The 17,624-nt window shown below is 45.2% G+C and overlaps 1 protein-coding gene across 2 annotated transcripts in view; it reads right to left on the minus strand.

The window, feature by feature from the left end:
* The window catches only part of LOC106591582 (fibronectin type III domain-containing protein 3B), a 224,477-nt gene that overhangs the window by 85,757 nt on the left and 121,096 nt on the right, over window positions 1-17,624 (minus strand). For both annotated transcript variants that reach the window (XM_045698964.1, XM_045698965.1), the window contains exons 6-12: window positions 13,750-13,918; window positions 12,266-12,408; window positions 5,092-5,150; window positions 3,396-3,541; window positions 1,782-1,841; window positions 1,542-1,683; window positions 252-305 (exon numbers count right to left, since the gene is read on the minus strand). In XM_045698964.1, coding sequence (XP_045554920.1) covers window positions 252-305; window positions 1,542-1,683; window positions 1,782-1,841; window positions 3,396-3,541; window positions 5,092-5,150; window positions 12,266-12,408; window positions 13,750-13,918 — 773 coding nt within the window. The remainder of the gene's footprint in view (window positions 1-251; window positions 306-1,541; window positions 1,684-1,781; window positions 1,842-3,395; window positions 3,542-5,091; window positions 5,151-12,265; window positions 12,409-13,749; window positions 13,919-17,624) is intronic.

A 17,624-nucleotide genomic window follows, 5' to 3' on the forward strand; every position in this document is an offset into this window, starting at 1 on the left:
AGAGGACAGAGAGAGAGGACAGAGAGAGAGGGGAGAGAGAGGAGAGAGGGGAGAGAGAGGGGAGAGAGAGGAGAGAGGGGAGAGAGAGAGGGAAGAGAGAGGGGTGAGAGAGAGGGGAGAGAGGACAGAGAGAGAGGGGAGAGAGGACAGAGAGAGAGGGGAGAGAGAGGAGAGCGAGAGAGGGTAGAGAGATTTTATGTACGTTGGAAATAGATGGCATATTATCCAATAGGAGTGTGTGTGTGTCGTACCTCGTCCCACTCCAGAAGGTAGTTTGTGATTTTGGATCCGTTGTCGATTGGAGGCTGGCGAGAGAAGAGAAGAATAAGTAGGGCTGTCTGGAGTGTGTGTGTGTGTGTGTGTGTGTGTGCGTGCGTACGTGATGAGGAGAGGAGGATGAACTGGGGCTGTCACAAAGAGGAAATGGCCTGTGTGTTTTCATTAGTGTGATCTCATATCCTGTCTGAGTGAGTGATGTCACTCTCCACGCCGCCCTTACGCCATGACAGAACCCAAGACAGAATATCACCAACAGATCTATCTATACAGAGGTGAGGATGAGAGTGCAATCTATCCTGACCAACCTCTCAGAATGACATGGAGAAGGACTGGACAGCGATGTCATAAAACACCAGGAAGCAGATCCTCCCTGAGAGCAAAATAGAGCTCTGATTCGCTGCCCTTGTCTCTGAAGTGTGCACTCATTCACCCCCCTTGTGTCTGAAGTGTGCACTCATTCACTCCCCTTGTGTCTGAAGTGTGCACTCATTCACTCCCCTTGTCTCTGAAGTGTGCACTCATTCACTCCCCTTGTCTCTGAAGTGTGCACTCATTCACCCCCCTTGTCTCTGAAGTGTGCACTCATTCACTCCCCTTGTGTCTGAAGTGTGCACTCATTCACTCCCCTTGTGTCTGAAGTGTGCACTCATTCACTCCCCTTGTCTCTGAAGTGTGCACTCATTCACTCCCCTTGTCTCTGAAGTGTGCACTCATTCAATCCCCTTGTCTCTGAAGTGTGCACTTATTCACCCCCCTTGTCTCTGAAGTGTGCACTCATTCACTCCCCTTGTCTCTGAAGTGTGCACTCATTCACTCCCCTTGTGTCTGAAGTGTGCACTCATTCACTCCCCTTGTGTCTGAAGTGTGCACTCATTCACTCCCCTTGTCTCTGAAGTGTGCACTCATTCACTCCCCTTGTCTCTGAAGTGTGCACTCATTCACCCCCCTTGTCTCTGAAGTGTGCACTCATTCACTCCCCTTGTGTCTGAAGTGTGCACTCATTCACTCCCCTTGTGTCTGAAGTGTGCACTCATTCACTCCCCTTGTCTCTGAAGTGTGCACTCATTCACTCCCCTTGTCTCTGAAGTGTGCACTCATTCAATCCCCTTGTCTCTGAAGTGTGCACTCATTCACCCCCCTTGTCTCTGAAGTGTGCACTCATTCACTCCCCTGATGGATCTAAAACAGACTGGATGGGAGGGAATGAGTGCACACTTTTGGTACAAGCATAAACCGTTGGATCGTCCAAAGTGTGTGTGTACCTTCCACTGTAGTGTGAGGGTGCTCTTGGTGCGGTGAGACAGTTTGGGGGGGAAGGGCAGGTCAGGGGCGCAGGTGTGTGTTGTGAACGACCCCGTCTCCGAACACACACCCCTCAAGTTAGAGTTACACACCGCGCTGACTCTGAAACACACACACACACACAACACATGAATAATCACATTTAGTAAAGAAGTGGTGAAATAGTGTGTGTGTTGCTGATGGAAGGTGTGTGTTCTTACCGTACGTGGTAGTCTGAAGCTGGCCTCAGGTCTTCTAGATGATACTCCAACTCCTCTCCACTGCACACACACACACACACACACACACACCCACACACACACACACACACACACACACACACACACACACACACACACACGTTATTTACACTTGAGATGAAAGTAAGATGTTTATGTTTGCGTCAGGTGTTCTTCTAATGTCTGGAACGTTCACACACGTCATACACACCTGCTAGTCAGGATCAGAGTTAGGTGTGTTTTACCTGCTAGTCAGGATCAGAGTTAGGTGTGTTTTACCTGCTAGTCAGGATCAGAGTTAGGTGTGTTTTACCTGCTAGTCAGGATCAGAGTTAGGTGTGTTTTACCTGCTAGTCAGGATCAGAGTTAGGTGTGTTTTACCTGCTAGTCAGGATCAGAGTTAGGTGTGTTTTACCCGCTAGTCAGGATCAGAGTTAGGTGTGTTTTACCTGCTAGTCAGGATCAGACTTAGGTGTGTTTTACCTGCTAGTCAGGATCAGAGTTAGGTGTGTTTTACCTGCTAGTCAGGATCAGAGTTAGGTGTGTTTTACCTGCTAGTCAGGATCAGAGTTAGGTGTGTTTACCTGCTAGTCAGGATCAGACTTAGGTGTGTTTTACCTGCTAGTCAGGATCAGAGTTAGGTGTGTTTTACCCGCTAGTCAGGATCAGAGTTAGGTGTGTTTACCTGCTAGTCAGGATCAGTTAGGTGTGTTTTACCTGCTAGTCAGGATCAGAGTTAGGTGTGTTTTACCCGCTAGTCAGGATCAGAGTTAGGTGTGTTTTACCTGCTAGTCAGGATCAGAGTTAGGTATGTTTTACCTGCTAGTCAGGATCAGAGTTAGGTGTGTTTTACCTGCTAGTCAGGATCAGAGTTAGGTGTGTTTTACCTGCTAGTCAGGATCAGAGTTAGGTGTGTTTTACCTGCTAGTCAGGATCAGAGTTAGGTGTGTTTACCTGCTAGTCAGGATCAGAGTTAGGTGTGTTTTACCTGCTAGTCAGGATCAGAGTTAGGTGTGTTTTACCTGCTAGTCAGGATCAGAGTTAGGTGTGTTTTACCTGCTAGTCAGGATCAGAGTTAGGTGTGTTTTACCTGCTAGTCAGGATCAGAGTTAGATGTGTTTTACCTGCTAGTCAGGATCAGAGTTAGGTGTGTTTTACCTGCTAGTCAGGATCAGAGTTAGGTGTGTTTTACCCGCTAGTCAGGATCAGAGTTAGGTGTGTTTTACCTGCTAGTCAGGATCAGAGTTAGGTGTGTTTTACCTGCTAGTCAGGATCAGAGTTAGGTGTGTTTTACCTGCTAGTCAGGATCAGAGTTAGGTGTGTTTTACCTGCTAGTCAGGATCAGAGTTAGGTGTGTTTACCTGCTAGTCAGGATCAGACTTAGGTGTGTTTTACCTGCTAGTCAGGATCAGAGTTAGGTGTGTTTTACCCGCTAGTCAGGATCAGAGTTAGGTGTGTTTTACCTGCTAGTCAGGATCAGAGTTAGGTGTGTTTTACCTGCTAGTCAGGATCAGAGTTAGGTGTGTTTACCTGCTAGTCAGGATCAGTTAGGTGTGTTTTACCCGCTAGTCAGGATCAGAGTTAGGTGTGTTTTACCTGTATATAAGTCTGTATTTGCCGTCCCGTCCCTTGTCGGACAGAGAGACCTCGTAGGTGAGAGACTGGCTGTTGCTGAACCGGTTTACCAGCCCAACCGGGGGAGCCCAGGACAATCTAGCACCTCGCGCGTGCACGTTGGACACCTGGAACACCACACACACGTTAGATAACACACACACACAAATTCCCTATCAGTTTATGTTCCAGTTCCCCGTCACGGATGCTGGGTCGGTGAAATGACAGTCTGAGTAGAAGAAACATTTACCCCATCAACTACTGTGTCTACACACACACACACACACACACACACACACACACACACACACACACACACACACACACACACACACACACACACAGAAACATTTACCCACACCCTGGCACTGAAACTATCGCCCCATCAACCACTGTCTCTACACACACAGAAACACAGACAGACACATTTACCCAAACCGCAGAAAACGGAGAAAGACACACGTGTACACACACACAGCGGAGTGATTTAACACCGTGTGTCGTTCATCCAGACACCACATCGACTGAATACCCAATCTGCCCTGAGGACAAACCACATCCACTGAATACCCAATCTACCCTGGGGACAAACCACATCCACTGAATACCCAATCTGCCCTGAGGACAAACCACATCCACTGAATACCCAATCTGCCCTGGAGACAAACCACATCCACTGAGTACCCAATCTGCCCTGGAGACAAACCACATCCACTGAATACCCAATCTGCCCTGGGGACAAACCACATCCACTGAATACCCAATCTACCCTGGGGACAGTGTGTTCTTTATGAATACTGTACAGGAGATCCATTAGAGTCCTGTGTCGGGTTGCAAAGGGAGGGTATATTACTGGAAACGTTTATGGATTACTGGATTTGATGTAATCTATCACAATGCATCTAGCGGCCCTTTAGGGTACCGCTGCTCCTCTGTTTGGTCTTGTCACATTTAAAATATATGAAATAATTAAATAAGATCATTATTAATAAAAAAATTGAATGACAAAGCTGTAAAACATTATCCTAAATATAAAGCATCAAGGGTTTCAGCATGAAATAACCTTTATATATTTTTTTAACACACTTTCATTTATTTGACTATGTCAATATTTGTTTTTGTCAATGTTTTTGCATCAAACTGACAGTTGTGAACACGGTCAATAGTTGGAAGAGTTGCAGAGGTAGTAGAAAATAATGCCATTGTTGATTAGATGCTTTTTTTCATTAATTAGGCTATTTTCTCTTGAACGATATGGTCTATCCACAAGAAACTCATGGATAATATGGACACAGATATAAAAAATGAATACTATATATGAAGAAAAAAAAATATTCAAGTATAAATGACCAAATTTTCGATAGATTGCCATAGATTTTCTGTTAATTACCAGAATTACTGAAGATTCTGGTAACTTTGGTAAATTACCGGTAGATTTGTAGCCCTAGTCCTGTGTGATGAGGTGGTACAATACTGCCCCTGTGTGGTCAGGTTGGGGGCTGCAGGTGTTCTGGGCTCCAAAGGACATACTGCTCTGGGAGGAAGAAGCCTTCAGGTACAGATGTCTTTGTCTGCGAGTGTGTGTGTGTGTGTGTGTGTGTGTGTGTGTGTGTGTGTGTGTGTGTGTGTGTGTGTGTGTGTGTGTGTGTGTGTGTGTGTGTATGTGTGTGTGACTGACCTGTGGTTTGTCGATGGCAGAGAGCACTTCCTGAACTCTCTTTGCCTCCGAGTCGTGATCTGAGGAGAGAGAACAGACACAACATTACCACCAACTAGCGTGTTTCTGTCCTTGTGTGAGAGGGTGTTATTACAGCTAAGCACCACCAGAGGGCAGGCTGAGCTGTGTCATATACAGTACGTACAGTATGTACAGACCCCAACCTGGATTACTGCCTAGGTCTGCCCTCTGTCCTGTTGTCTGCTCATAAAACAGGGTTTCAGTAACACACACACACACACACACACACACACACACACACACACACACACACACACACACACACACACACACACACACACACACACACACACACACACACACACACACAGGTCCAGTGGCAGAGCATGTCTAGGGGTGATTTAGGAGTGGGTCGGGGTTAGCGCTGGGGTGTGTGTGTGTGTGTGTGTGTGTGTGTGTGTGTGTGTGTGTGTGTGTGTAATCCCTATACCAGAATTGCTTCAGACAGGAGCAGAGCTGCTTTCTCCATCAGAGCAGTTCACTAAATCACCCAGAAATGGTTTGTGTTTCAGAGAGAGAGAGAGAGTCAGTAACATCAGGTTAAATCTCTCCTGACCACATCTCCTGTCTGTCTGGATGTGTTTGTTTGATTACAGAGGACAGAGAAAAAGAACGACAGAGCAACAGAGGACCGGAGGAAGAGAGGGATGGTGAGGGGGAAGGGAGAAGAGACAGTGGTCTGAGCCAAAGCTGAGTAAGAGTGGGACTTGGAGAATAAATAACCAGAAAGAAAGAGGAGAGAGAGGAAACACACACACAGAGGAGAGAAGGAGAGGAGAGAAGGAGAGGAGAGAAGGAGAGGAGAGAGAGGAAACACACACACAGAGGAGAGAAGGAGAGGAGAGAAGGAGAGGAGAGAAGGAGAGGAGAGAGAGGAAACACACACACAGAGGAGAGAAGGAGAGGAGAGAAGGAGAGGAGAGAAGGAGAGGAGAGAGAGGAAACACACACACAGAGGAGAGAAGGAGAGGAGAGAATGAGAGGAGAGAAGGAGAGGAGAGAGAGGAAACACACACACAGAGGAGAGAAGGAGAGGAGAGAAGGAGAGGAGAGAAGGAGAGGAGAGAGAGGAAACACACACAGAGGAGAGAAGGAGAGGAGAGAAGGAGAGGAGAGAAGGAGAGGAGAGAGAGGAAACACACACACAGAGGAGAGAAGGAGAGGAGAGAAGGAGAGGAGAGAAGGAGAGGAGAGAGAGGAAACACACACACAGAGGAGAGAAGGAGAGGAGAGAAGGAGAGGAGAGAGAGGAAACACACACACAGAGGAGAGAAGGAGAGGAGAGAAGGAGAGGAGAGAAGGAGAGGAGAGAGAGGAAACACACACACAGAGGAGAGAAGGAGAGGAGAGAAGGAGAGGAGAGAGAGGAAACACACACACAGAGGAGAGAAGGAGAGGAGAGAAGGAGAGGAGAGAAGGAGAGGAGAGAGAGGAAACACACACACAGAGGAGAGAAGGAGAGGAGAGAAGGAGAGGAGAGAGAGGAAACACACACACAGAGGAGAGAAGGAGAGGAGAGAAGGAGAGGAGAGAAGGAGAGGAGAGAGAGGAAACACACACACAGAGGAGAGAAGGAGAGGAGAGAAGGAGAGGAGAGAAGGAGAGGAGAGAGAGGAAACACACACACAGAGGAGAGAAGGAGAGGAGAGAAGGAGAGGAGAGAAGGAGAGGAGAGAGAGGAAACACACACAGAGGAGAGAAGGAGAGGAGAGAAGGAGAGGAGAGAAGGAGAGGAGAGAGGGATTAGAACACAGAAGAGGAGCGGAGGAGGAGAACAGAAGAAGGGATGTTTATCAGGATGGAGAGAAAAGTGAGGAAAGCAGAGAGGAGGAGTACAGGGTTTGTGAGGGGTCATCTTCAAGACCCTGGTGCTGGCCTACTGAGCAGCAAGGGTAACTACCCCTCCCTACCTTCAGGCTATGCTCAAACCCTACACCCCAACCTGAGCACTCTGTTCCTCCACCTCTGGTCTCTTGGCCCTCCCATCCCTACAATAAAATAAAGGCACTCTGATTTTCCCCACTGACACTGATTTTGCTGATAGATACTCTGTTGAGGGAAACTGTACTCACGATCGTGATGTGTTGTTGTCTCACCTACCTATCTTAAGATGAATGCACTAATTGCAAGTGGCTCTGGATAAGAGCGTCTGCTAAATGACTGAAATGGCAAATGGAAGCTGAGCGTAGGGTGATTACACAATCACTGTGTTCCGGTTCTGTGACATCATCAGCAGGCGCAGCAGATGCACGGGGGAGGGGCTTGTCAGACTGCGTGAATTTATCTAAGTGTGTCTGTGTGAATTTAAAAACAGACTTTTAGAAACTAGAAACAATGAACTGAAGTAATGGAGGAGAGAGGGAGATATAGAGAGAGAGGTACAGTCCCGTGAAAATGGATTTGTTTCTACTGAACGTTATCAGGTCTTCAACCAAAAGCTAATATTAGATTAAGGGAACCTGAGTTTACAAATAACACCAACAAAAAAGATACTTATTTGATTTATTTCATTAACAAAGTTCTGCAACGACCAATTCTCCAGTGTGAAAACGTCATTTCCCCCTCACACTCAATAAGTGGTTGTGCCACCTTCAGCAGCGATGACTGCTACCAAACACTTCCTTTAAAAAAAGGATCTACTTTTGCATATTTTTCATACTGAATGATATCAGATCTTCAACCAAAACCAAACAAATACATACTTATTTGATTTATTTCATAAACAAAGTTATGCAACACCCAATTCCCCCGTGTGAAAAAGTAATTTCCGTCCCACACTCAATAACTGGTTGTGCCACCTTCAGCAGCGATGACTGCTACCAAACACTTCCTGTAGTTGTTGATCAGTCTCTCACGTCGCTGTGGAGGAATGTTGGCCCACTCTTCCATGCAGAACTGATTGAACTGCTTGTTTCAAATCCTGCCACAACATCTCCATTGGGATTAGGTCTGGACTTTGACTGGGCCGTTCCAAAACTTCAAATGTTTAGCTTTTTAGCCGTTTTCATGTAGACTTGATTGTGTGTTTTGGATCATTGTATTGCTGCATGACCCTGCTGTTCTTCAGCTTCAGCTCACAGACGGATGACCTGACATTCTCCTGTAGAATTCTGCTGCAGAACTTTTTGGACGACATGGGTCCCATTATGCCTGGTCAAAACCAAACACTGCATTCCACAGTAAGAACCTCATACCAACGGTGAAGCATGGTGGTGGTAGTGGGATGGTTTGGGGATGCTTTGCTGCCTCAGGACCTGGATGACTTGCCTTAATAGAAGGAACCATGGAATCTACTCTGTATCAGAGAATTCTACAGGAGAATGTCAGGCCATCTGTCTGTAAGCTGAAGCTGAAGTGCAGCAGGGTCATGCAGCAAGACAATGATCCAAACACACAATCAAGTCTACATGAAAACGGCTAAACAGCAACACATTTGTAGTTTTGGAATGGCCCAACGAGCACTTCAAGCTTTAAAACCCACAAATGTTGCTCCGTTACAGTTACTACATGGAAGAGTGGGCCAACATTCCTCCACAGCGACGTGAGAGACTGATCAACAACTACAGGAAGTGTTTGGTTGGAGTCATTGCTGCCAAACGTGGCACAACCAGTTATTGAGTGTGGGACGGAAATTACTTTTTCACACGGGGGAATTGGGTGTTGCATAACTTTGTTTATGAAATAAATCAAATAAGTATGTATTTGTTTGGTTTTGGTTGAAGATCTGATATCATTCAGTATGAAAAATATGCAAAAGTAGATCCTTTTTTTAAAGGGGGCAAACACTATTTAACGGTACTGTAGAGATAGAGGGAGATATAAGATAAAGAGAGCAAAAGGAGAATGAGAGAGAGAGAGAAAGAAACAGAGCGATAGAAAAAGAAGCCTGCAGGGTGAGTTCCACAGCGTTCTCATCTACGCATAGTGAGCATTCCATCTGCTCAACAGCTGGCCTCCTTAACACACACACACACACTTGTTTTTCTATCCTTGTGGGGACCTCAAATGTATTTCCATTCAAAAATCCTATTTTCCCTAACCCATAACCTTAACCCTAATTGTTAACACCACACACACACACACACACACACACACACACACACACACACACGTTGAGAAGGTTTGTAGTCATGGTGACAGTTTAGTTCTCATGGACAGAGACCATGGTTTACAGAGAGGATTAGTGTGTGTGTGTGTGTGTGTGTGTGTGTGTGTGTGTGTGTGTGTGTGTGTGTGTGTGTGTGTGTGTGTGTGTGTGTGTGTGTGTGTGTGTGTGTGTGTGTGTGTCCAACCATACCTTCATAGAGGAGAGATGTATGTCTGAGGTGCCAAAAGACACAGGAATTCTGCCGCTCTTCCTGGAAGGCAACTGTGTGTGTATGTGTGTGTGTGTGTTGGCTGAAGCGTTGGGAACTCTGAGATGGTAGAAGTACAGTTTCAACCCAGTCGACCAAGGAAATGTGTTAATATCACTGTTCTTCAGATCATTCATTAATGTAAATCACATGGTGCTGATGATATGCAGCTCTGCACTAGCCAACATTGTGCAGATGTGTGTAAGAGAGACTTGTAAGAATAAGACTGAATCAGTCTGGACTTGTTTTCCTTGAACCAGCTGATACAGACAGACAGGCCCTTATTTGGGGAGGGGGGACCCAGGAAAAACATGGAGGGTGGGAGAGCGTTCACACTTAAGGAGAGTCACTATGACACCGTGGTTTATTATAAATGGCCTGAGTCATGCTAAGGTCAGATGTGTTAACAAACTAAACGAGCACTTCTCTCTCTCTCTCTCTCTCTCTCTCTCTCTCTCTGTCTCTCTCTCTGTCACATCAAAGGCTTTTGTTTTAAATGTGTCAGGAGTCGTCTATTTCCTCTCCTCTCCTCTCCTCTCCTCTCCTCTCCTCTCCTCTCCTCTCCTCTCCTCTCCTCTCCTCTCCTCTCCTCTCCTCTCCTCCCCTCCCCTCCTCTCCTTTCCCCTCCTCTCCTCTCCTTTTCCCTCCTCGGAATACCAAGTCGGAAACTTGGACATCTTTCTAGAGCTTCAACTTTCTGACCTGAAGACTACTGACGTCATCTTGAAAGCACCTCTAGAATTACAGAAAGGTGCTGCAGTTATGATGACGTAGAACCAACATGGCGGACAAAGGCACATCTGTTTCAGTTGAAATCTAAGCTCTACTGAGAAACTGCAACGCTGGCATTGATCCACCATGGGACATCAGTTTCCTGAAATCACTGTTCTCTACAGATAAACTGCACCGCTGACGTAGATCCATCATGGAGGACAGAGGCACGTCTGATTGTGTTTAGAGTGGCTCAGTTCTAAGGAGGAGTGGTTTACAGACTGTCTTGTCTGACTGGTAGCCAAGCACATTACTGGAATATAGTACATTAACCAATAGACACACGTCCAGGAGGGCACAGAGCAAAGTCTACAGCGTGGGTGTGTGTGAACCTTGTCTGGTGTTCCAGACAGTGCGTATGTGGTGTGTGTGAGTGTGAACCTTGTCTGGTGTTCCAGACAGTGTGTGTGTGTGTGTGTGTGTGTGTGTGTGTGTGTGTGTGTGTGTGTGTGTGTGTGTGTGTGTGTGTGTGTGTGTGTGTGTGTGTGTGTGTGTGTGTGTGATACTCATGGTTGAAAGCAGAGGGCCAAGCAGTAGATTAGACAGATGGAATGTTCTCTCTCTCAGTCCTTTCGATACCTCTCTTTCTCTCCTTTTGTCTCTCATCCCCCTCTCACTCTCTCTGCTATCTTTCTCTCCACTCAGTCTACCTCCGAGCTTTTCAATCGCTCTCATATTCTCCTTTCTCACTTTTAATTCCCCTGTCCCTCTATCGTACTCTTCTCTTTTTCTCCCTCTCTCATGCTGATTGTTTTAGAGGAAGCCCAGTCACGGGTGTGTGTGTGTGTGTGTGTGTGTGTGTCTGTGTGTGTGTGTGTGTGTGTGTGTGTGTGTGTGTGTGTGTGTGTGTGTGTGTGTGTGTGTGTGTGTTGTACCTGAGTCAGCCTGATCTCCAGTCCAGAACTGAGGCCCTGCCAGACCATCAGAAAGACACAGATACTCCTAGACATACACTGACATGTACTGCACGTGTGTGTGTGTGTGTGTGTGTGTGTGTGTGTGTGTGTGTGTGTGTGTGTGTGTGTGTGTGTGTGTGTGTGTGTGTGTGTGTGTATGTGTGAAGATACTGAGTTGATCAAAGCTCTCTTTCCATGATGTCACCACCCAGCCCAACAAACCCCCCCTTACACCTGGCCTCAATGGAACATTCCCCTGACCCCGGACTGTACAGCCGGGCTGGTCCAAAGCTGAAATGGGAGTCTGAGAGGTGGGTTGGCCTCTTTCTTTGGGATTAACGCTGGTGTCTCTCAGCAGGCCTGTCTGTCACCACCTCTGCACACAGGCCAGCGAGATAGAGATGTGTGTGTTTGAAAGAGAGCTCAAAGGGTTTCTTCATGGAGAACAGGACTCAACAGATATGTACTGTACCTCACCCCTCTTCCCTCTCTCCCCCTTACTCCCCTCACCTCCACTCCTTTCCTCACTACCTCTCCTCTCTCCTATCCTACCCCCCCATCCCCTCCTCCCAGACAAGGCCAGTATTGTAGAGGGAGAAACCGATAGGTCTTGGGAAAAGACTCAGCTATGTGGTTACCTAGACAACCCCTTCTCTCCCCCCTCCCTCTCTTTCCACCTCTCCTCTCCACCTCAGTGAGGCACCATTCATCCATTCATCTTTTTCTCTCTTTCATTGAGAAGAAAAGAGGGAGAGACATCTGAAGAGTATTCACTTATCTCTGTGTGTGTGTGTGTGTGTGTGTGTGTGTGTGTGTGTGTGTGTGTGTGTGTGTATGGGTGTGTGTGCGTGTGTGTGCGAGTGTGTGTATGCGTGTGTGTGCGTGTGTGTGCGGGTGTGTGCGGGTGTGTATGGGTGTGTGTGCGTGTGCATGTGTGGGTGTGCATGGGTGTGTGTGTGTGTGTGTGCGCGTGTGTATGGGTGTGTGTGCGCGTGCGTGTGTGTGCGTGCGGGTGTGTATGGGTGTGTGCGTGTGCGTGTGCGTGTGTGTGTGTGTGCATGTGTGTGTATGGGTGTGTGTGCGTGTGTTTACCTTGCGGTGATTGTGTGTGTGTGTCTGGCTCGTTGCTCCTTGGGCTGCTCCGTAGTTGTCGTCGTTCCGGCTTCTTCCCTCCTGGACTGTTAGCTCCGCCCATTGACCCTAACGACCCTAGCAAAGGGACGTGGCTCTTCCCGCTGCAACCAATCAAATACAGCCAAACTTTATTGTCAAAAACTGCATGGAAAGCATCTCAGGAGACTTTACAGTGGCAATAGACCCAACACATGCTCTTAAAACACAGATTCAAATAGTTTGCATGTGTTTCAGACAACCTCATCCTTCCATAGGAAAACAATGTCTGGTGAAAGTCTGTAACTTCCACAGGAAAACAATGTCTGGTGAAAGTCTAACTTCCACAGGAAAACAATGTTTGGTGAAAGTCTGTAACTTCCACAGGAAAACAATGTTTGGTGAAAGTCTGTAACTTCCACAGGAAAACAATGTCTGGTGAAAGTCTGTAACTTCCACAGGAAAACAATGTTTGGTGAAAGTCTGTAACTTCCAAAGGAAAACAATGTTTGGTGAAAGTCTGTAACTTCCACAGGAAAACAATGTTTGGTGAAAGTCTAACTTCCACAGGAAAACAATGTTTGGTGAAAGTCTGTAACTTCCACAGGAAAACAATGTTTGGTGAAAGTCTGTAACTTCCACAGGAAAACAATGTCTGGTGAAAGTCTGTAACTTCCACAGGAAAACAATGTTTGGTGAAAGTCTGTAACTTCCACAGGAAAACAATGTCTGGTGAAAGTCTGTAACTTCCACAGGAAAACAATGTTTGGTGAAAGTCTGTAACTTCCACAGGAAAACAATGTTTGGTGAAAGTCTAACTTCCACAGGAAAACAATGTTTGGTGAAAGTCTGTAACTTCCACAGGAAAACAATGTTTGTTGAAAGTCTGTAACTTCCACAGGAAAACAATGTTTGGTGAAAGTCTGTATCTTGTCTATAGTGTCTCTCCTGTCTGCATTATGTCTATAGATCTCATACTTGTAGATCAAGTTGATCACTAGTAAAACCAGTAACTAGTCTAAACTACTAACTAGTCTATAACTAGTCTGTAACTTCTCTCTAATTATAAGGCTCTCCACACGTGTAGAGAATGAAACTAGTCTCTAAGCTCTAACTAGTATTGTAACTAGTATTGTATCTAGTGTTTAAGTAGTACTGTAAGTACAGTTTCTCACAGCAGGAAAATAATCCTGCAGCAACAGGAAATGTGAATTATTGTGTGGATTATAATTAAATGGACATTTTTGTAGTGGTTGACACATTTTTCGTAGGGGCAAATAAAGTCTGACATTTTAAAGTGAAAATGACAAACTTTAGAAGCCTTATTAAACAATGAACACACGACAAGTTAGCATTTCTTGCTAGTGCAGGAAAATTCTCTGCGACAACAGAGTGTCCAAATGAAGAGTACATCTGTAGTCTCGAACTAGTTGAACTCGTCTCTAACTCCAGGACTAGTCTCTGACCTGTATCCATTGTGGCTGGAGCCCAGAGACTTGTACAGGGAGGAGGGAGGAGAGTTGAGTCTGTTCTGTCGTTCCAGCTGTCTCTGCTCCTTTATCTTCTTAGGCTGGGGCTTGCTATAGCTCTCCTCTCTGCCAATGTAGCTGGACATGCCATACACTGGGATTATCTCTGGGAGACAGAGAGATGGAGGGGGTGAATAGGGAGGGAGGGAGAGGAAAGTGAGAGAAGGAAAGACGAGAGAGGGAGTTAGCTATGTCATTTAGGTGTATGTATATACACTTAGTAGACAAAACATTAAGGACAGCTGCTACAGACATAGACGGACCAGGTGAATCCAGGTGAAATCTATTATCCCTTATTGATGTCATTTTTTACATCCATTTCAATCAGTGTAGATGAAGGGGAAGAGACAGGTTAAATCAGGATTTTTAATCCTTGAGACAATTGAGACATGGATTGTGTTTGTGTGCCATTCAGAGGGTGAATGGGCAAGACAAAATATTGAAGTGCCTTTGAACGGGGTGTGGTAGTAGGTGCCAGGCGCACCGGTTTGAGTGTGTCAAGAACTGCAATGCTGCTGGGTTTTTCCCGCTCAACAGTTTCATGTGTGTATCAAGAATGGTCCACCACCCAAAGGACATCCAGCCAACTTGACACAACTGTGGGAATCATTAGAGTCAACATGGGCCAGCATCCCTGTGGAACACTTTCAACACCTTGTAGAGTCCATGTCCTGATGAATTGAAGCAGTTCTGAAGGCAACTCAATATTAAGGTCTTCCTAATGTTTTGTACACTTAGTGTATATATAAACAGTACCCGTCAAAAGTTTGGACACACCTACTCATTCCAGGGTTTTTCTTTATTTTTACTATTTTCTACATTGTAGAATAATAGTGAAGACATCAAAACTATGAAATAACACATATGGAATCATGTAGTAACCAAATCAGTGTTCAACAAATCAAAATATATTTTTGATTATAGATTCTTCAAAGTAGCAACCATTTGCCTTGATGACAGCTTTGCACACTCTTGGCATTCTCTCAACCAGCTTCATGAGGTAGTCACCTGGAATGCATTTCAATTAACAGGTGTGCCTTGTTAAAAGTTAATTTGTGGAATTTCTTTCCTTCTTAATGCATTTGAGCCAATCAGTTGTGTGTGACAAGGTAGGGTTGGTATACAGAAGATAGCCCTATTTGTTAAAAGACCAAGTCCATATTATGGCATGAACATCTCAAATAAGCAAAGAGAAACAACAGTCCATAATTACTTTAAAACATGAAGGTCAGTCAATGCGGAAAATTTCAAGAACTTTGAAAGTTTCTTCAAGTGCAGTCGCAAAAACCATCACGCGCTATGATGAAACTGGCTCTCATGAGGACCGCCACAGGAAAGGAAGACCCAGAGTTACCTCTGCTGCAGAGGATAAGTTAATTAGAGTTACCAGCCTCAGAAATTGCAGCCCAAATAAATGCTTCACAGAATTCAAGTAACAGACACATCTCAACATCAACTGTTCAGAGGAGACTGCGTGAATCAGGCCTTCATGGTCAAATTGCTGCAAAGAACCCACTACTAAAGGACACCAATAAGAAGAGACTTGCTTGGGGAAAGAAACACGAGCAATGGACATTAGACTGGTGGAAATCTGTCCTTTGGTGTATTGAGTCCAAATTTGAGATTTTTGGTTCCAACCGCCATATCTTTGTGAGACACAGAGTAGGTGAACGGATAATCTCTGCATGTGTGGTTCCCACCATGAAGCATGGCGGAGGAGGTGTGATGGTGTGGGGGTGCTTTGCTGGTGGCACTGTTTGTGATTTATTTAGAATTCAAGGCACACTTAACCAGCATGGCTACCACAGCATTATGCAGTGATATGCCATCCCATCTGGTTTGCGCTTAGTGGGACTATCATTTGTTTTTCAACAGGACAATGACCCAACACACCTCCAGGCTGTGTAAGGGCTATTTGACCAAGAAGGAAAGTGATGGAGTTCTGCATCAGATGACCTGGCCTCCACAATCACCCAACCTCAACCCAATTGAGATGGTTTGGAATGAGTTGGACCGCAGAGTGAAGGAAAAGTAGCCAACAAGTGCTCAGCACATGTGGGAATTCCTTCAAGACTGTTGGAAAAGCATTCCAAGTGAAGCTGGTTGAGAGAATGCCAAAAATGTGCAAAGCTGTCATCAAGTCAAAGGGTGGCTACTTTGAAGAATCTAAAATATAATTTGATTTGTTGAACACGTTTTTGGTTACTACATGATTCCATGTGTTACTTCATTATTCTAGAAAATAGTACAAAAAAAATGTAGAAAATAGTACCAAAAAACATGAATGAATGAGTAGGTGTGTCCAAACATTTGACTGGTATTGTATATATCTCCAGTGGTGTAAAGTACTTAAGTAAAAATACTTTAAAGTACCACTTAAGTCGTTTTTGGGTTATCTGTACATTAATTTACTATTTATATTTTTGACAACTTTTACTTTTACTCCACCACATTCCTAAAGAAAATAATGTACTTTCTACTCCATACATTTTCCCTGACACCCAAAAGTACTCGTTACATTTTGAATGCTTAGCAGGACTGGAACATTATTCAATTCACGCACTTAAAGAGAAAACCTCTGGTCATTCCTACTGCATCTGATCTGCAAACTCACTAAACACAAATGCTTGTTTGTAAATTAGTGTTGGAGTGTGCCCCTGGCTATTCATAAACTAAAAAAACAAGAAAATAATGCCGGCTGGTTTGCTTAATATAATGAATTTGAAATTATTTATACTTTTACTCTTGATACTTAAGTATATTTTAGCAACTACATTTACTTTTGATACTTAAGTATATTTAAAACCAAATACTTTTAGTAGTATTTTACTGGGTGACTTTCACTTTTCCTTGAGTCATTTTCTATTAAGGCATCTTTACTTTTACTCAAGTATGACAATTAAGTAGTTTTTCTACCACAGTATATATCTCTGGTATAGGCTACATTATCTCATATGCCCATAGACGTATATAGCTTAATCTCACTTCTATCTACGAAGTAAATATACTTTCCTGCAACCCGCCTCACCCAATGTGGTACAGATCTGCTATTTTTATTACTAATAACTGGAACTTCCATCAGGAGCTAGCCAGCTAACTAGATACTAGTCTTTGTTAGCCATGGCTAGCGGTCTTCACCTCTTTACCCCGGAATCAGCCGCCTTAGCTTGGACAATACCTGCCAGTCTGCACAGCGCGATATCAACCCAGAGCATATCGGACTGCTTCTCTCTACCACATCACCGGATTCCTGCCGCTCTGGATCATTACACTGTGTCATTACTCCTAGCTATCTGCTAGCTAGCTAGCTGCAAACGAGTGGCTACTGTTAGCTAACACCTCTGTCCCGGAGCAAGCACCAGCTAGCCTCGAGCTAGGCCCATATACCAACTAATTCTAGGGCTACAATTACATCCTTTGCCAATTGGCCTGGACCATTTATTGTCGACACAGCGGAGTCCCGCCGATCCATCACGACTGGACTGCCGACGTGATCGCCCGATGTGGTTTCAACAGTCTATTCTGTTATGATGTCGCCTCAGAACCATCTACTAGCCCCGGCCCGCTAGCTTTTCTGAATGCTGTGTCCCCTGCTCGCCTAGCGTAGTAGTGATAACCGTACAGCACCCTGTCTCACCTATTGCTACTCTTTTGACCCTATGATCACTCGGCTACACAGCTGATGCCCCCTGGACTGTTTCAATAACATGGTAGCTCATTTTGTTTACCTGTCGGCCCCAGCCTCGAACTCAGGTCCTGTATGTATCTAACTGACCCGCCCTGCCCTTTCTTCACCATTTACCATTGTCATA

The sequence above is a fragment of the Salmo salar genome, chromosome ssa17, assembly GCF_905237065.1.
Source record: "Salmo salar chromosome ssa17, Ssal_v3.1, whole genome shotgun sequence".
Classification (NCBI taxonomy): domain Eukaryota; kingdom Metazoa; phylum Chordata; class Actinopteri; order Salmoniformes; family Salmonidae; genus Salmo; species Salmo salar.